Source organism: Typopeltis vanoorti, chromosome 19 (genome assembly GCF_054136105.1).
Source record: "Typopeltis vanoorti isolate ZY-2024b chromosome 19, IOZ_Tvanoo_1.0, whole genome shotgun sequence".
NCBI lineage: Eukaryota > Metazoa > Arthropoda > Arachnida > Uropygi > Thelyphonidae > Typopeltis > Typopeltis vanoorti.
In genome coordinates, this window is record NC_143567.1 from 57174512 (window position 1) to 57195425 (window position 20914).

The 20914-nt window shown below is 34.3% G+C and overlaps 1 protein-coding gene across 1 annotated transcript in view; it reads right to left on the reverse strand.

The window, feature by feature from the left end:
• The window catches only part of Isha (Insulator su(Hw) mRNA adaptor), a 314370-nt gene that overhangs the window by 186354 nt on the left and 107102 nt on the right, over window positions 1-20914 (reverse strand). The window contains exon 6 of the mRNA XM_090409621.1: window positions 6917-7081. Within this exon, the coding sequence (XP_090265747.1) occupies window positions 6917-7081 (165 nt within the window). The remainder of the gene's footprint in view (window positions 1-6916; window positions 7082-20914) is intronic.

Below are 20914 nucleotides of genomic sequence, written 5' to 3' on the forward strand. Positions count from 1 at the left end.
TTTGCTACAGATGTTTATTCAATTTACTTAGAGAATACCGGAAAATTGCACTAGGAGTACAACATCATCTGCACAAAGCAAAGAGCTAAGTCTGATATCTCCAATTCTATTATTGGGTTTATTGCTACTTATTCCATAATGTGATCCATATAGATGATGAGATAAGAGTGGAGATAGTCTTGTCTTACACCTGATTTTACAAACCATCTTCCTCTATTTTCTTCAATTCAACTGCTAACAAGTTAAATACAGACTGTTGCTCTTTATGTTCCATTTACCCCATTATAGCTTACCTCTCTTAAAAAACTTCTTGGGACACTTTGTCATGTCTTTTAGATATTCTACTTCATCCATAGTCTATGCACATCACTGGAGCACTATAAAGGTGACAGTTTCTAACAGTCTCAAAATTTCTCAACTCTTTGTCGTAAAGTGAAAAACATAATTTTTCTTGTGCAATCTTCTTGAATATTTTCTATTGCTGTTCTTTTACTCCTTGTTTTGTTTAGTATTCTACTGGCATGCTGTCACTACTTGTTTCATTAAGTCTTTCAAACATCCTTAAGTTTTTCATGCACCTTTATCATCTTTGATTCCTTTTACAGTACACTTTACTGTATTTCTAAACCTTTTTAGTAACCTTAATAACATTTTGCCACCTTCCTGATATTTATCTTCTATAATCTTACCAAGTTTCCCATGACTTTTGTTAAGCTACTTTTACACATAGCTTACTTCTCTTAAAACTAAGTAATGATCACTTTCACAAGCATATCATTACCAAATTTTACACAAAGGTTTGCAAAATTTAACCATGTATTTAACAAAGACAGGATGGCTTCATGCATATCGCCCCCTCAGCAGCACTACACTGTCATTAAGACAACTGCAAATCCATTTACCAGTTAAAATTTGCTACATCAAACTTTGGCCTGATGAAATATACCACTTATTATTGTTATTTATACAGGCACCTCCATGGAGTCCGAAGACTCATTGCAGGAGGCCCAATCTATCATAATTTTCCTTGAACCCATTAACAAACAAAGCACTCAACTCACAACTGACTGTGGCAACACATTCCACTCATTCACAACTCTCCAAACAAAAAATCTAGTCCTCATACCCCTACTAACCACAGCTTTATTCAACTTCCAGGAATGAACCATTGTTCTGGTCTCCCTTACCAAGTGCTGAAACATTATCCCCTGCATCTATCCTATAAAACACTTTAAGCAAAACTTGAATATAATATGGGGATATGATGATAGAAACATTCATCATATCCCCTCTTTTTCCCTATCAACCAACTTCTGCAATCCACACAGTTTCAATCTATTCTCATGGGGAACATTCCACAGGTCACTCTCCTCTGAATCCTCTCCACTGCTTCCTCATCCCCCGAGAAACCCAGGGTATCAGAGTTGAGCCAAGTAGTCCATATATGGGCATATCAAGGCTTATAAAGATGAATAACAACTTCCTTATCTCTACTTGTTAATGTGTTCTTCAATAGACAAGTAATCATATGGGCTACCTTAGCAACCTTAACAATATGTCCTCTAAACTTTAAATCTCTAGCTTCATCTATTTCCTTCCTTAAGTTCAGCATCATATATGGCTTGTAATCTATTTATCCCAAAATGCATAATTTCTCAACATTCAACTGACAACCAATAATTTCTGTCATACTGGCAGCCTATTTAAATCATCCTGCAAGCTCTCCACATCGCCTCGATTAACTATTACTCCATCTAATTTTGCATCATCAGCAAACAACGTATTGGATAAACCAAAATAAAAAAATGATGGTACAACATGACAAAATTTCATGCTAGCTGGGGCATCAAATAAGTCAGATGGTGCTCTTAGAGAATACAGAGACAAATGCAAGAATGCTAAACACTTTGTAAAACTAGCTAAACAAAAGTCACGGGAGGACTTTGGCAAGAATATAGAAAATAAATATCATCATCATCAAATTCCTGCCATGTACAAAAAAGACAAAAACTGGTGAGATGTTTCTAAGCAAAAAATACAAAATGTTATATTCAGGCAATGACAATCAAGGAAAAGAAGGAGTGTTCTGCACCAGGGAGAAAACATCACTAACAACAATATCATAGTCAATGAGACTTTTCTTATTCCTTGTCTCTTCTTTCCATGTGAATTTGTGCACATTTTTATGTTGGAACATGGTGTTAGTAATAACCAGTCCATGTCCTGAGCAAAAATCCAACAGATATTTGCCATTATTATTAGCTTTGCTCTTTTCTCCAAAGTTTCCCAAAATACTTTTGTATGTCTGACACTCATTTCCTACTCTGCTATTTAAATTCCCAATAAAACACCAACTTTTCCCTTTTTTCAATGTGTCAGTTGCTTTTTCTAAAGCATCAAAAAATTCCTCAACTTCTACCTTAGTAGATCCTTCTGTGGGACCATAGGCACAAATAAGTCTCATTGTCCAGTTCCCCATTCTCATATTTGCCCACATTACTCTACTTGAGACTGACTGCCATTCATGAAGATTAGCCTTGTATTTTGTGTTGAATACTATGGCTACTCCTTTTCCTTGATTGTCATTGCCTGAATATAACATTTTGTATTTATTGCTCAGAAACATCTCACCAGTTTTTGTCTTTTTGGTACATGGCAGGAATTTGATGATGAAGATATTTATTTTCTATATTCTTGCCAAAGTCCTCCCGTGACTTTTGTTTAGCTAGTTTTACACAGTGTTTAGCATTCTTGCATTTGTCTCTGTATTCTCTAAGAGCACAATCTGACTTATTTGACAGGAACTTTTGATATGCTTTCTTCTTTTCCTTCATTGCCTCTTTAACTTCCTGTATCCACCATGGAGTTCTGATTTTTCTATCCTTGCAGAAAACCTCACCACATGCCTCTCTGGCAGAATCAATCAATGTTTTCTTCAGAGTATGTATGCCACAGAATCTCAAAGGTTTGATTCCTGTTCTCAAACTCTTTCATTTTTTCTTCAATAATCTTTGTGTATTCACATCTGAGAGCTGCTCAACTTTTATTCGCTTTAAAACTTTCTTACATTTTATTCTTTTCAATATGAAATTCAATTTTATCCTGCTCAAGACTAAACAGTGATCACTTCCAATTTCAAATCCTCTGTACACTCCGGTGTCCTGCACCAGGGAGAAAACATCACTATCAACAATAACATGGTCATCAGACTTTTCTTATTCCTAGCCTCTTCTCTCCATGTGAATTTGTGCACATTTTTATGTTGGAACACAGTGTTAGTAATAACCAGTCCATGTTCTGAGCAGAAATCCAACAGATATATCGCCATTATTATTAGCTTTGCTCTTTCCTCCAAATTTACCCAAAATATTTTTGTATGTCTCACAATCATTTCCTACTCTGCTATTTAGATCCCCAACAAGGACCAACTTTTCGTTTTTCATTGTGTCAGTAGCTTTCTCTAGAGCTTCAAAAAATTCCTGTACTTCTACCTTAGTAAAACCTTCTGTGGGACCATAGGCACAAATAAGTCTCATTGTCCAGTTCCCCATTCTCATATTTGCCCATATTACTCTACTTGAGATTGACTGCCATTCAAGATTAGCCTCGTATTTTGTGTTGAATACTATGGCTACTCCTTCTTTTCTTTGATTGTCATTGCCTGAATATAACATTTTGTATTTATTGCTCAGAAAGATCTCACCAGTTTTGGCATTTTTTGTTTCAGTCACCCCTATTATGTCGATCTGGTACTTATCTAATTCCTCAGCTAACTCCATTTCTTTGCCATTTAGGCTTCTTACGTTGATATTACCGATCTTTAACTCTGGTGATGTTGAGTTGGGGTTTGTTTTCAGATTTGTTCCAGTAGCTGACTTTTTGCTGTTCGCCCTTGTTCCCTGGGGAAAACAACGGGGGCCATGTTTAACTGGGCGACGCCACAGCCGGTATGAAATTTTGTCATGTTGTACCATCATTTTTTATTTTGGTTTAACCAATAAGAATACAATTTGGTCGGCTAAATCCCAAATTGCCGACCCATCCTTGTTCGTTCGGTATCCAAGTAGATACCCAACAAGGTGCACCACGAGAAGGTGAGATTTGGGCGTTAGGTCAGAGGTCCTGGTCGGTTCTCTGCATTCCTTTAAAGGCAATGTGGAGGTCTCCTCTCAGTTATACAGCTTTGACCGTTAAGCACCCCAATGAATGAATAAATATCAAGAATTTGGCAAAATATTCTGGAGGTTGTTGAAGAAGCTTAGGAATGGAAGAAAGAGTGCTGTAAAAGGAGTTAGAGATGATAAAGGTGACATGAAAATGGGAGAAAAAGATATCCTTGAAGTATGGATTAATTACTTTGAAAATTTGCTAAATGAAACAAGCAGTGATGACAGCACAGTGGTAAAAAACACTGAAGAGGCATGCAGTCAGGAATACATATCCATACTTGAAGTAGAAAAAGCCATCGAAGGCTTGAAATGTGGAAAGGCAGCAGGAGTAGATGATATTCGACCAGAAATGCTGAAGTATGGTGGTATAAAAGTCTTACAGTGGCTGCGCTGTATAGTTCAAAAACCTGGACAGATAGATGAATTCCCAATGATTGGAGTAGAGCTCTCATAGTACCTATATATAAAAAGGGAAATAAAACTGAATGTGAGAATTACAGAGGTATATCCATATTGAGTATTCCTGGCAAGATCTATGCAAGTGTATTTGAGAAACGGTTGAGAAGAATTGTGTGAGAAAAGCTTGGTGAAGAACAAGCTGGATTCAGGTCAAATAGAGGCTGTCAGGATCAGATCTTCAATTTACGACAAATAGTGGAGAAATCATGGGAATATAACAAAGAAATGTATTTAAGTTTTGTCAATTTGGAAAAGGCATATGACAAGAGAGAAGCTATTCAATACGCTACAGTTATATGGTGTCAATGGGGCATTATATCAAGCAATACTTAGTCTTTACTTGAGTTGCAAGTCAGCAGTTAGAATTGAAGGAAGTACAGGAAAATGGTTTAATGTTAAATCTGGTGTGAGACAAGGATGCACATTATTCCCTCTGTTATTCATTATCTATATGGATCACATTATGAAGGAAAGTGGTATTAAACATGATATCAAAATTGCAGATGTTAATGTCAGCTCTTCACTTTATGAGGATGATGTTATACTTCTAAATAAATCCGTTACAAGTCTGCAAGATTCTCTGACTAAATTGAATAACTGTTGTAATAGATATGGTATGAAGGTCAGCAGTAAAAAGACAAAGACAATGAAAATAGGCAGAATCATTGAAAATGTCAACTGTGTTGTGAATGGAGAACCTGTGGAACAAACAGAACATTTCAGCTACTTAGGCATGATTTTTACTGAAGATGGTAAATTAAATATAGAAATAGACAACAGAATCAGCAAAGCTGGTATGGTGAGAAGTCAATTGAATAAATTCATATAGAATAAGAGAGAAATTAGTTGGAACACTAAATTAGCTGTATACAAGACAGTGTTCAAACCAGTTTTAACTTATGGATCTGAGAGCTGGGTCAGAAGTAAAACACTTGATCAAAGACTAGAGACTGCAGATATGAGAGTCCTAAGAAAGATTATAGGTGTGAACAGATGGCATCAATGGCAATATCATATTAAAAACGGGGATATTAGGAAAGAACTTGACATTGTCAACAACCAGGAATGCGTTAGCAGAGGTAATATCTGGTGGTATGGTCACTTAAACAGAATGGGCAAAGAAAGATTAGCGAAACAAGTGTTCTCTGCCAGGTTGGGAGCAAAACGACCCAGAGGAAGACCAAGATATAGGTGGATTGATACAGTACAAAGTGCCTTTGACAATAGAAGTATGACATCTGATAATATTGGAATCTTGATAAGTAACAGACTGATTTGGAGGAAAATTGTAGATAGGAAATTAGTAATGATGTAATTTTTTTCATGTAGTACTATCATATCCTGTACACCCCTTGAGGGTACATGGCAAGAATTTGATGATGATGAGTAAACAACTGAATAATTCCTTTCAGTTTATTTTCTATATCATTTATGTACAAATTATGAACCTTGAGGTACACCGCTAGTCACCTGTTTTTGCCTCGATTCTGTCCCTCCATACACCACTTTTTGATATCTGTCCAGCAGCCATCCCTCTAACCCACTTAACCAGTGTCAATCCATCCCCCATTTGTGTAACAGAGTTCCATGTGGTAATCTGTCAAATGCCTTTGCAAAATCCAGCAAAATCATTGTGTAATCATTTTCTTTATCCAACTTAGCTGTTACTCTATTCTAAAAAGTTAGTAAATTACTAAGGCATGAACAACCACAAAGCTATGTTGATCCTCACACAGTATCATACTTTTATCTACCCATTCTTGAATTCTCATTCTTACCAATTTTTCTACCACTTTTACCACCACACCTGAGATACTGATTGGTCTATAATTTGCTACTGCAGTCTTAGACCCTACCTTATGCAAAGGAATTATTTTGCCCTCTTTCCACTTCCTTGGAACTCAACCAGAGCTGAGACCTAAATTAAAGAGCCTAGTCAAACACATTGCCAGTTCCCCTGCACATTGTTGCAAAACCCTAGCTGATATCCCATCTAATCCAACAATTTTACTTTAATCCCACAATTATACTGTAATCTGTTATAAGTTTTATATATACAATAAATTAAATCATCTGATTCATCATTCTTTGTGAAATCAATTCACAAGTATATTTGTTAATCTCAAAGCAATTTCATGAACATCTACTAAATATTTAGTTTTTGCTGTCTATCAGATCAGTATGATATTAATTAAGACAATATCAAATTTCAAGAGCATATTAACTGTGTTACTTAAGTATGATTTCTGTAAACAAATTATTTTTAAAACCAAGCGTCTTATCCTTACCTTGTTGAATTTTACAGTGTTCTCTTCTTGAGGTTTATTTTCTGTTGATTTTGGAACAAGAAGCTGTGTTGTTAACTGCTGAAAATGGGTAAACAAGTTGTTATCAGATGGAGGTTGGCTGCCACTATCTCCTTCACCATACCTTTCCATATTTACAGCTGAAGGCTATAAAAAAAAACATATTGGTGCACTTTTTTTAAAGGACAAAAACATTTATATGAAACTTTTCTGATTTTAGTATAATGTTTAACCAGTCAACAGCTAAGTTCATTGCATTTCATGATCCTGAATTACTTTCATTGCTAACTATAAATTATCTAAATGAAATGGAACTCTCTCTCACACACAATAAAAGGAATTATCTTAAATTTAAAGCTTAAAAAAATCAACACTGTCAGTAGTTTTATGAGCAACTTCAGCATTTAATAAACTCAGATCTAAAAACAGCATCTTAGTTTATGGTCATCTGTCAGGAAGGATCATTAAGGTACATACAAACAAAATTATTACTATGCTGAATATCAGATCAGGTTAACATTGCCAGTGTGCATGTGCCTTTACACTTATATAAACAATATTATTCAACATTAGGTCAAATGGTTCTATTACAAACCTACTGGAAGATCTGAACATCATCAACCTATTGCCTAATGGATCCTAAACAAACATCATAAACTCCATTAAGAATTATTTCCACCAGATACTGTAATGTTATTCAAACACTACATCACAAGACTTTCTGAAATTTCAAGACAAATTCCATGAAAATAAAGAATACCTTGCAACAGGCTTCCTCCATTATTGCTGTTTTCAGATGACTCCTGCAACAGAGTCATCTGAAACACAGGCCCTAGACCCATGATTTATGACTTCAATTTGGATGATATGTAGATGATGTGTTCATATAAGCATAGCTCTGCAAACCAACTATATAACTGTTCTTTGTCTTAGCAACATTCATCCAGAGACCTTTACCATTTTTAGATACTCTCCTCTGGACTCAAGTATCCAAACAAAATAAACTTAGCTATTCAGATTATAGAAAGCCAACACTTTGACCAGAAATGCTGAAGTATGGTGGTATAAAAGTCTTACAGTATTAAAGTCTTATAAAAATCTTATAGTTCAGAAAGCCTGGACAGAGGGACGAATTCCCGATGATTGGAGTAGAGCTCTCATAGTACCCATATATAAAAAAGGAAATAAAGCTGAATGTGAGAATTACAGAGGTATATGCCTATTGAGTGTTCCTGGTAAGATATGTGCAAGTATACTTGAGAAACGGTTGAGAAGAATTGTGGAAGAAAACCTTGGTGAAGAACAAGCTGGATTCAGGCCAAATAGAGGCAGTCAGGATCAGATTTTCAATTTACAACAGATAGTGGAGAAATCATTGGAATATAACAAAGATCTTTTTGTAAGTTTTGTAGATCTGGAAAAGGCACATGACAAAGTGCCAAGAGAGAAGCTATTCAATACACTACAGTTATATAGTGTCAATGGGGCATTATATCAAGCAATACTTAGTCTTTATTTGAGTTGTAAGTCAGCAGCTAGAATTGAAGGAAGTACAGGAAGATGGTTTAATGTTAAATCTAGTGTGAGACAAGGATGTACATTATTCCCCTCTGTTATTCATTATCTATATGATTCACATTATGAAGGAAAGTTGTATTAAACATATCAAAATTGGGATGTTAATGTCAGCTCTTTGCTTTATGCAGATGATGTTATACTTCTAAATAAATCCACTACAAGTCTGCAATAAAAAGACAGTTATTTTGGTGGCATTTTCCCCATGAAGGATTAAAATTTGATGTTTTAAAGATACTTGTGACATAGACTGAATAATACAAGCAAGTAAACACAAGAAATATATTTAATTAACCAAATATTTCGGTCTGGAAATAGCAGACCATCTTCAGTGGCCCTACAAGAACAGTTTTAAAAAAAAATACAAGGTAGAATACTAACAATAGATCATTTAAAAATAGAACAAGCTGCCTGATGTTATATCACGAAGTATTAAAGGGAATATTTTTAATCAGAGACATGATTGAAATAAAGATATTACTGGGATTTCAGAACCTATCGCAAGAATTCTGAAGAAATATGAGTTAACAGCTATGTATTCACCTATTAACAAATTATCTTCCCATTTTCCTTCTCCTAAAGACAAAAGCTCAACTATGTCTCTTCCTGGAGTTTATCATATTCCCTGCAACTGTGATCTCTCCTATTTTGGACAAACTGGACGTTCTCTTGAAAAAAGAATCCAAGAACATCAATCCTCCATCACAACAAACCTGAAAAATCTGGATTGGCTCAGCACGGGATTGAAACTAACCACAGCATCCTTCGGTCAAAAACTCACCTCTTACATATATCCCGTTATAAATTTGAACATTTATTCAAAGAAAGCATAAAAGCCTTACTCCATTGTCCTAACCTGAATCGGAATGACTGTATATCTATATCAAAAATGTGGGAAAGTCTAATCAAGATAACTCATTAATTCATATTAATTTTATGTTATTTAATATTATTAATTAATATTTTTATTTCAATCATGTCTCTGCTCAAAAATATTCCCTTTAATACTTAGTGATATAACATCATGCAGCTTGTTCTATTTTTAAATGATCTATTGTAATTATTCCACCTTGTATTTTTTTTTTAAAACTGTTCTTGTAGTGCCACTGAAGATGGTCTGCTATTTCCAGACCGAAATATTTGGTTAATTAAATATCTTTCTTGTGTTTACGTGCTTATATTATTCAATAAAAAGACAAAGACAATGAAAATAGGCAGAATCGTTGAAATGTCAACTGCATTGTGAACGGAGAACCTGTGGAACAAGTAAAACATTTCAGCTACTTAGGCATGATTTTTAGTGGGGATGGTAAATTAAATATGGAAATAGACAACAGAATCAACAAAGCTGGTATGGTAGGAAGTTAATTAAATAAATTTATATGGAATAAGTGAGAAATTAGTGGGAACACTAAATTAGCTCTATACAAGACAGTGTTCAAACCAGTTTTAACTTATGGATCTGAGAACTGGGTCAGAAGTAAAACACTTGACCAAAGACTAGAGGTCGCAGAGATGAGAGTCCTGAGAAAGATTAGAGGCATGAACAGATGGCATCAATGGCAATATCATATTAAAAATGAGGATATTAGGAAAGAACTTAACATTGTTAGTATTCAGGAATGCGTTAGCAGAGTTAATCTCAGGTGGTATGGTCACTTAAATAGAATGGGCGAGAAAAGGAAAGATTAGCAAAACAAGTGTTCTCTGCTATGTTGGCAGGAAAACGACCCAGAGGAAGACCAAGATATAGGTGGATTGATACTGTACAAAGTGCTTTAGACGTTAGAAATATAAGATCTGATAATATTGGAGTCTTGACAGGTAACAGATTGATTTGGAGGAAAATTGTAGATAGGAAGTTAGTAATGATGTAAATTTTTCATGTAGTGCTATCATATCCTGTACATCCCTTGAGGGTCATGGCAGGAATTTGATGATGAAAACACACACACAGATTACATGCAAAGCCCCGACCACCATCAGCCACAAAAGACTGGCATATTATAGGGCTAATAAGATCTCCAGCAGTATGGGAGGGAGGGTGGTGAGAATCAAGAATTAAAATACCTAAGCTTCATTCTGCCAAAAATAGTTGTAACACTGATTGATAAAACTGTTAAACAGGCCACTAGACCATCAAATGAATAAGAAAAACAAGAATACAGAGAAGTGGTATTAGTCTTACTGAACTTACTTATCGTTCTTTGACAGACAAAATATGAATAATAATAACACCATCCAGGGATAAAAGTTGCTTTCTTCCCTCTAAATGACATGAGATCTGAAGACTCCTTAGGCCTCTGAAAGCCACCCCCCACTTTACAAATAAATAACGGAAAAACTCACGTAGAAATATTATTTAATAGTATAATTTTCACCTGTGTGTCACAGGCATCTTCAGTACAATATTGTACTGAAGATGCCTGTGACACACAGGCGAAAATTATACTATTAAATAATATTTCTACGTGAGTTTTTCCGTTATTTATTTGTATAGTTATGTCTACTCACGGTTTACCTCTTTTAAAACTCACCCCCCACTTATCACTCAAGAAACCATTAAAACAGGGTATACAAGATCATTTTCTTGTATACTCTGTGTGGGAATACATGTGGAATCTGCTGTGCAGGACAGACAGGCCATGAGGAGAAACACACATGTTGTAATACATGAGGGTTATGGAGAAAAAAAGAAAACAAATCAGGACTAGCAGCACATACAACAGCTATACTCCAAATAATATGGCCGTGTATGTATATACCAAAGTGGTATACAATGGAAATTTCGATACCAGAGCTTTCGGTGTCATATGAAATGTTTTTTAAATAAAAAACCACATCAGTGCAACAAGGCTTGATCCTTCATCAGGTTTGGTCATCTTTCATTAAAATCATAGTGCATGTAATCTTCATACATACTCATCATATTGATAACAACTAGGATACAATATAAAAACATGCATACTTTCCATTACTAGTCTTTTCAAATATTATGTACTTATGTTATTTGCTTGTCTCCCAACTCAGTCATATAATTCACTTTCTTTTTATCCTGACAAAGCGTACTACAAACACATGAAACTAGTTGAGATCTAAAGCAAATTTTCTGTCAGCTATCTCTGTATGGAATTAATGACAGATTTAAAACAATAACTGGATGAAAATATTCAAGAGAGAAATTCAGTGAAGATTACACATCAAAACTTGAAATAAATAAGGCATTCAATGAAAATGCTCAAATAATGAGGTATCAAAACTCTTGGGGAGCTTAATGCCACTAAGTATTGTAAGGTTCAGACTTTTACTTTACTACAGTTGAGAAATTACTGCAATATAATTGAAACAACTTATGAAAAGGTAAACAAAAGCAGCTCAAAATGCAGGACATTAGTCTATATCAGTTAGAACTGAGGGTGGTACATGAAAATGAGTTAAAATTGGCTTAAACACTGTTGTATGAGAGTGGTCTGAAAAGTTCTCGGCCTGGACCATAGATGGCAACATTATCAGCAAGATTTTTTTTTCTATGTTGGTACATCTGTCATAAGCATCCATGTGAAATTGCAAGTCATTCTATCAAATAGTTTTTTTATACAGCTGTTGGAAGGGATACTCAATTTTATCCCTTGAAATGGATAAAATTGAGTATCGTGCAGTTATAAAATTCTTTATAAAAGAAGGTTTAACGTCAAAATAAATTCATTTGAAGTTCATAAAAGTTTATGGACACTCTTCTCCTTCATTTTCGACAATTTAGAAATGAGCTGCCAAGGCTGGTATGGCCATGTTTAAACTCCCAAGTTTAAACATGGCCATACCAGCTTTGAAGATTATCCATGTGAAGGATGTCCAAAAAGTGTAACAACACCAGAAATCACTGATCAGTGCACGATATGGTATTGGATGACTGGCAAATCGAAGTGCATGAAATTGCTGAAATTATAGGCATTTCAAAAGAACGTACAGGATATATTTTGCATGAATAATTGCAAATGAAAATGCTTTACACAAGATGGGTGCCACGTATGCTCACAGCAGATCAAAAACACACTTGCATGAAAATCTCTGAACATTGCTTGGAGCATTTTAACAAGAATAAAACTGATTTATTGCGTCGATTTATTACTATGGATGAGATTTGGATTCACCATTATACACCAGAATCCAAACAGCAGTCAAAACAGTGAACAGAAGCCAGTTGTTCAGCACAAAAGAAGACAAGGTCATGGCATCGGTGTTTTGGAATGCTAAAGGCATTTTGTTTATTACTTATCTTGAAAAGGGTAAAACAATAACCAGGGAATGTTATTCCGATTTTTTAACCAAACTAGACAAAAAATTCGTGAGAAGAGGTTTGCAGAAGAAAAAAATCATCTTTCATCAGGACAATGCAATTGCCCATAAAGTTGTTTTTGGCAATGGGAAAATTAAGGGATCTGCACTATGAATTGTTGGAACATCCACCCTATTCCCCAAATTTGGCTCCCTCTGACTTCTATTTACTTCCAAAACTAAAAATCTTCCTCACTGGTCAACATTTTTCTTCGAATCAAGAGGTGATTGCAGCTGTAGAAGAGTATTTTGCAGATCTTACTGAGCACCACTACAGGGATGGGATAATGACGCTGGAATAAATGTATTAGTCTTAAGGGAGATTATGTTGAAAAATAAAAATAATTTTGAAAGTATAAATTTGTTTTTTCATTGTTAGGTACCGAACTTTTCAGACCAACCACGTACGTATGTACATGCGTACAACTTTTTGGGTTCGACTTTCTATTTCTGTATTTCCCCGTCTTATTTCAAGTGTACAACTAACCTTTTATATCAAATATGGTAAACACCACTACAACAAACTAAAGAAAACTTCTGGATTATCTATATATAGTAAAGTCCCATAGAAACCAATGCTATTTTAATTACTATTACAAGCTGTGAAAGCTCAAACCTTCACAAAGGTAAACTGCATTTCCTAGCAAATGGCATCACAATCAGTAGACATAGAAAATGACAGGAAATAAAAGACAGGATGAAAAAAAACCAATCATAACCAAAGATAATGGTGGTAAACAGAACAGAAATGATTGGCAGAATATCAAACAATAAATGAAAAAAGTATAAATGCAAACAATAATGGTAAATGCATAAAAAAGAAGAGTATGAAAGTATTAAAATGTAGAATTAACATTTAAATGGTGAAATGTTAGATTAGTTTAAATTTGTCCCTTACTTGAAATCCTTCATGTTCACACCAGCTAGGCCAATCATTTTCCTTCTCCTCTTAAACTGATATTCATCAATTTAAAAAATGTTCAGCATTTTTGTTTCCACTCTTTGTAAATGAAGCTTTTCAAGTTATTTTTTTTTTAAATTTGAATTATGAAGATTCAAGACATAGTTTATTATGAAGTTTACAGGTAAGTGACATTACTTTATGCTAATGTAACATTTTGAAATTTAAACATTAATTCTGGATTTTCATCTTTATAATTTCATGCTAATGTCTTTCTTATGAATATCTCATTAGTTTACATTTGCACTTTTTGTGTTAGTTTGTACTTTACATACAATTCCTACCAATCCTTTATGTTCTGTTATTACTGTATGATTGCTAGGCATTTTCACCTGTTATTTCCCACCATTTTGTTTCCCATATTTCATTTATGTAAGGGTGCCATACATAAACAATGTCCTGTTGTCACTGTATAATTTCCCACCAATTTCTTCCATTTTCTGCCATTATTATGTAACCAGATATGCCTAATGATGGGTACTGGGTCTCTGTCAAATTACAAAGACGACCTGTTCACATCAAGTGCACCCTTCACTTTTATCTTCCTGTTAGGATGAGTAATGCAAGCCAGCTTGTACATCCCTGTATAACTGTAAAATCTGAAAACAGAATTCATATCATTCACTGCCTACCTGCTCTCCAACCAACAGGTGATTATCTCACTAATTGTGTGTGGAAAGAATTGTGACCCTACCACTTCTATCAAAAACTTCACTATTATTATTACATAACACCTCCAGGAAGTCAAAACTCATCGAGGGAGGGCACCTACTCTACAACTCTCCATCTCCACCAATCCACCAACTGCAACTACCTTTATCATCTACACCAATGTATCTACCGGCAACAACCACCACTAGTATTATTACAAACATCCATTCCCACAGCAGGATTCAAGCCTGCAGCCCGGAGAGCAGTTATGCTAATCACTTGGCCAACAAGACCGGCATATATACATAAACAATATACATATATATACGTGGGCTGTTCAATAAGTAATAAGACTAATTTTACTGTGGTGAAACCACTCATCACAATATTAATTTCTGTGGAATAAAGAAATGGTCATCATCATCATCATCATCATCATGCGTATCAAGGATTTAGGCCTAGCATGGCCTGTTCCGGCCTTATAAGTCACCGTTGAATCGTTTAAGAGGACATCCTGGTTTTCTTTTTCCTAATGGCTTGTACTTTAAGGCTTGTTTTGGTAATCTTTCTGTTTTCATTCTTTGAACGTGTTCCATCCATTTATGTTTATATTTTTTAATTTTTTCTATTACTGGTTCTTGGTTTAATTCTTTCATAATTTCTTCGTTTCTTTTATGATCAAATAGGGTATACTTTGCAATTTTTCTCATAAACTTCATTTCTGCTGTTGTTAATCTTTGTCTTTTTGTTTTATTGTCCAGATTTCACTTCCATACATTAAGACTGGTAGGGTTAATGTATTGTATACTTCTAGCCTAGTTTGTTTTTGAACTAGGTTTGGTTTAAATATAGAGTTAATTACACCTGTTATTTTTAAATATTTTGAAATTTTTATATTTTTTATCTTTTTTTTATCTTTTTCATTTTCATATGTGATCATACATCCTAGGTAGTTAAATGAATTCATCTGTTCTAAGATCTTATCTATTACTATTTTAGTTCTTGCTGGATTTTGTCCTTTAAAGGCCATAGTTTTTGATTTTTCTGTCGATATTATCATACCATAATCTTTGGATATCTCATTTAGATCTAAAATAGCTTTCTGTAGTTTATCTTCAGAATTTGTAATTATTTGGTTGTCGGAAAAGAGGAGAGTGTTTAAGTTTACTGTAGGAGAAAGCTTAATTGAAGTAAATTTTTATTCCATTTTATTATTATTTCATTTAAGTAGATATTAAAAAGAGTTGCTGAGATGGGACATCCCTGTCAGACCCCTTGGTTTATCTCACTCGTATATGATAGCTCGTGATTTAATCTTATTTGTATTTGATTATTTTCATATATACTTGTGATAGCTTTTAGGATATTATTTGGTATTTGTCTTTCTTTTAATATGTTAAATAATGTGTTTCTTTTAACTTTGTCAAATGCTTTTTCAAAGTAAATAACATGTGTTTCTAAATTATATTCTCTTCTTTTCTCTGAGCGTTTTGCCTGACATTAATAATTTCAGGCAAAACGCTTGGTCTATACATGATCGTCCTTTTCTAAATCAATTCTGTACTTCTAGAATAAAGTTTTCTGAATATTTCATTAGTTTGTTATTTAAGATTCTGCTATATATTTTGTAACAGGAATTTAGTATATTGATACCTCTATAGTTTTTAGGGTCATCTCTAATACCTTTCTTAAAGATAGGAATCACAATTGCTTTTTTCCATTCTATTAGGGGGATACCAGTTGAGTAAATTTTATTTAAAAATAATAAGAGTCTTCCTTTGAATCTTGTTCCTGCGTATTTATATAGTTCTGAACCTAGCTTATCTTCTCCCAGTGATTTTCCGTTTCTTGTTTCTTTTAGGCTGATTTCTAATTCTTCTTTAGTTATTTCCTTTTCATTTTCATTAATTGTTTGCCAGTTGTCTTTTTTAAAATATTTGTCTGTCCACAATTCTGTGTAGTAATTTAGAAATTCTTCTAATTTCAATTCAGTGTTTAATTTTGTTTTCTTTGGTATCTGCATTTAAGCGTTTCAAAATTTTATATACATTGGGTCTTATTTTATATAAATCATGTTCTAAATTAGAAACAAATTTGTTCCATGATTCTCTATGTCTTTTTCTGACTTCTCTTTTAGCTATGGCTCTTATTCTTTTATATTCTATTTCATCTTCTAATCTTTTACTGTTTGACCATTTGAGACAGGCTTCTTTTTTCTTTTTGATTTTTCTTTCATTGTATCATCCCAGATCAGTTTTTTCCTTTTATTGAATTTTTTGGTCTTTCCTAAGCTTTCATTTGCTGCTGCATTTAGTATCGTTTTTATATTAAGTCGTTCTATTTCTATTTCTTCTTTTTGTGTTATTTTATCTAAATATTGGTTAATTCTTTGTTCATATAGCCATTTTACATTTGTATCATTCAATAGTCTACTTTTATAAACAAATGTTTCAATTTTTCTTTCTGTTCTTGTTACTTGTAGCCATTTAGGTGGTAATCTTAATTTTATTTTAACAAGGAAGTGGTCACTGCTTATTTCATATTCTCTGTGAACTCTAACATCTAGTGAAAATTTTGATGTCTTTTCATTTAATATGAAGTAATCTAATATTGATTTCCATCCTCTTGCTACCCAAGTATATTTATGTATGTCTTTATGTTTATAGAAGGAATTCATTATTTTTAGGTTATTATAAACTACAAAGTCAATCAATTTTTTACCATTTCTGTTTAGAGTGTATTCTCCATGTATTCCTATATTATTATTAATTTTCGTGTTTCAAATTCTTGCATTTAAGTCTCCTGCTAAAATTATGTAGAACAGGATAATATTTATAAAAATCAATATTATCCTGTTCTCTTCCTTCTTCTGGGGCATATAAACCAATTATTGTTAAATAGCCTTTATCTATTTTTATTCTAGCTTCTATTATTCTTTCATTCCATAATTTATAATGTATTAACTGTTTTGAAAGGGAGTTATGAATCCAAATCATGACTCCTGCTTGTGCTCTTTGGTCTCAGTCGACTCCACTGTATATCAGATTAAAATTTTCAGTTCTCATAGTTCCTTTTAATTTCTTTTTTGTTTCAGTGATTACTGCTATTTTAAAATTTCTTTCATTTAATAATTGGTCTAATTCTATTTCTTTATATGCTATTCCTCTTACATTCCAGTTTGCTATGTGTATTATATTTTGTCGTTTCCATTTTCGTTTTCCCTTTTCCATTCCAGGGTCGTTTCCCATAGATTCAATCTGATTATCTTTTTCTGTCAGCTTACAAGTATGGTTATGTTCTCCATGTCAGGGGACTAGCCTGACGATGGAATAGTTCAGTGGTAGGGCTGCTATCTTAAGGCTTCTGAACTTGCCTTCTTCCGAATTTAAACCCATAGGAGGAATAGGGTATATCGAAGGGGACAGGGTAGATTATAGAAGAAATATAGTAAGGTGTATAGAGAGGACATAGTTGTAAGGCCAGAAATGAAAAGATCCCATGGCCCTCGAGTACTCTAATAGCATAAGGGTCATAAAATAAGAAGAGTTGGCTAATAAGGCCTTATAGGAAAGATTAAAGTAAGTGGATCTTCCTCAAAGTAGAAAAAGGAGAGGATATATCCAGCTAGAGGTCCATGGGAGTGCCGCCTCCCTTACAATCAAGATGATTGCCCGTATAAAGAAATGTTGTTGTATATTTTAACAAAAGACGTTGATAGATGACGTATACGGGCTGATGTGCCAGAGTGTCACATGACTAAACACAAGTGCTCATCGGCGCGCCTGCGATGTGCGACCGGTCTTCGAAATGGAAGTATCCTTGGAACAGCGTTATACAATTAAATTTTGTGTGTGTTTGCAAAAATCGGCATCGGACACTTCTAACATGATACGCGAAGCTTTCCACGATGAAGCAATGTCGAGGGCAAGTGTTCTTCGCTGGCATAAAACTTTTAAGGAAGGAAGATAAAATGTGGAAGATCTTGAACGTGAGGGAAGACCTTCAACAGAGACAATGATCAACACAGCAGCGATTATCATCAAGCATGTGAAAAGGAAGTATCCATTGCTGAAGAATGGCTTCTTGTTGCACCACGATAATGCTAAGGCCACATATTGCTGGTTGTGTAATGGACGTTTTGCAGAAGAACAACACAGATATCCTACCACACCCTCCATATAGTCCTGATCTCCAACCATGCGATTTCTGGCTGTTTCCTCAGCTCAAGAAACCACTAAGAGGCCGCCATTTCAAAAGGATCAAAGCATGTGTAAAAGCTGCAGAGGCGGTTTTGAAAGAATTCTCAAAAAACGGACTCTCACGTGTTTAAGAAGTGGATGCAACGTTGGGACAAATGCATCGCATCTCACAGTAGTTACTTCGAAAAAGACCATGTAAATGATGATGATTAAAGGTAATCTCTTTTCTGTATAAATATAGTCTTATTACCTATTGAACAGTCTACGTATATACATAAACAATATATATATATCATCATCATCATCATTAAATTCCTGCCATGAACCCTCAAGGGGTGTACCGGATATGATAGTACTACATGAAAAATTTACATCATTACTAACTTCCTATCTACAATTTTCCTCCAAATCAGTCTATTACTTGTCAAGACTCCAAAATTACCAAATCTTATATTTCTATCATCTAAGGCACTTTGTACCGTATCAATCCACCTATATCTTGGTCTTCCTCTGAGTCGTTTTCCTGCCAACTTGGCGGAGAAAACTTGTTTTGCTAATCTTTTCTCATCCATTCTGTTTAAGTGACCATACCACCTGAGATTAGCTCTGCTAACACATTCCTGGATGCTGACAATGTCAAGTTCTTTCCTAACGTTCTCGTTTTTAATATGATATTGCCATTGATGCCATCTGTTCACGCCTATAATCTTTCTCAAGACTCTCATATCTGTGGTCTCTAGTCTTTGGTCAAGTGTTTTACTTCTGACCCAGCTCTCAGATCCATAAGTTAAAACTGGTTTGAACATAGTCTTGTATTCAGCTAATTTAGTGTTCCGACTAATTTCTCTCTTATTCCATATGAATTTATTCAATTGACTTCCTACCATACCAGCTTTGTTGATTCTGTTGTCTATTTCCATATTTAATTTACCAACTTCACTAAAAATCGTTCCTAAGTACTGAAATGTTTTACTTGTTTCAGAGGTTCTCCATTCACAACACAGTTGACATTTTCAATGATTCTGCCTATTTTCATTGTCTTTTTATTGCTGACCTTCATACCATATCTATTACAACAGTTATTCAATTTAGTCAGAGAATCTTGCAGACTTGTAGCTGATTTATTTAGAAGTATAACATCATCAAGAATAAAGCAAAGAGCTGACAGTAACATCTCCAATTTTGATATCATGTTTAATACCACTTTCCTTCATAATGTGATCCATCTAGATAATGAATAAGAGATGATATACATCCTTGTCTCACACCAGATTTAACATTAAACTATTTTCCTGTACTTCCTATAATTCTAACTGCTGACTTACAACTCAAATAAAGATTAAATATTGTTTGATCTAATGCCCCATTGACACCATATAACTGTAGCGTATTGAATAGCTTCTCTCTTGGCACCTTGTCATATGCCTTTTCCAAATCGACAAAACTTAAATACAGATCTTTGTTATATTCCCATGATTTCTCCACTATTTGTTGTAAATTGAAGATCTGATCAAGACAGCCTCTATTTGACCTGAATCCAGCTTGTTCTTCACCAAGCTTTTCTCACACAATTCTTCTCAGCCGTTTCTCAAATATAATTGCAGAGATCTTGCCAGGAATACTCAATAGGGATATACCTCTGTAATTCTCACGTTCAGTTTTATTTCCCTTTTTATATATGGGTACTATGAGAGCTCTACTCCAATCATTGGAAATCCGTCCCTCTGTCCAGGAATTCTGAACTATATAGTGCAGCCACTGTAAGACTTTTATACCACCATACTTCAGCATTTCTGGTCGAATATCATCTACTCCTGCTGCCTTTCCACATTTCAAGCCTTTGATGGCTTTTTCTACTTCAAGTATGGATATATATTCCTGACTGCCTGCCACTTCAGTGTTTTTTTATCACTGTGCTGTCATCACTGCTTGCTTCATTTAGCAATTTTTTGAAGTAATTACTCCATACTTCAAGGATATCTTTTTTCTCCTGTTTTCATGTCACCTTTATCATCTCTGACTCCTTTTACAGCACTCTTTCCTCCATTCCTAAGCTTCTTCAACAACCACCAGAATATTTTGCCACCTTATTCATATTTATTTTCTATATTCTTGCCAAAGTCCTCCCATGACTTTTGTTTAGCTAGTTTTACATAGTGTTGAGAATTCTTGCATTTGTCTCTGTATTCTCTAAGAGCACAAACTGATTTATTTGACAGGAACTTTTGATATGCTTTCTTTTTTCCCTTCACTGCCTCT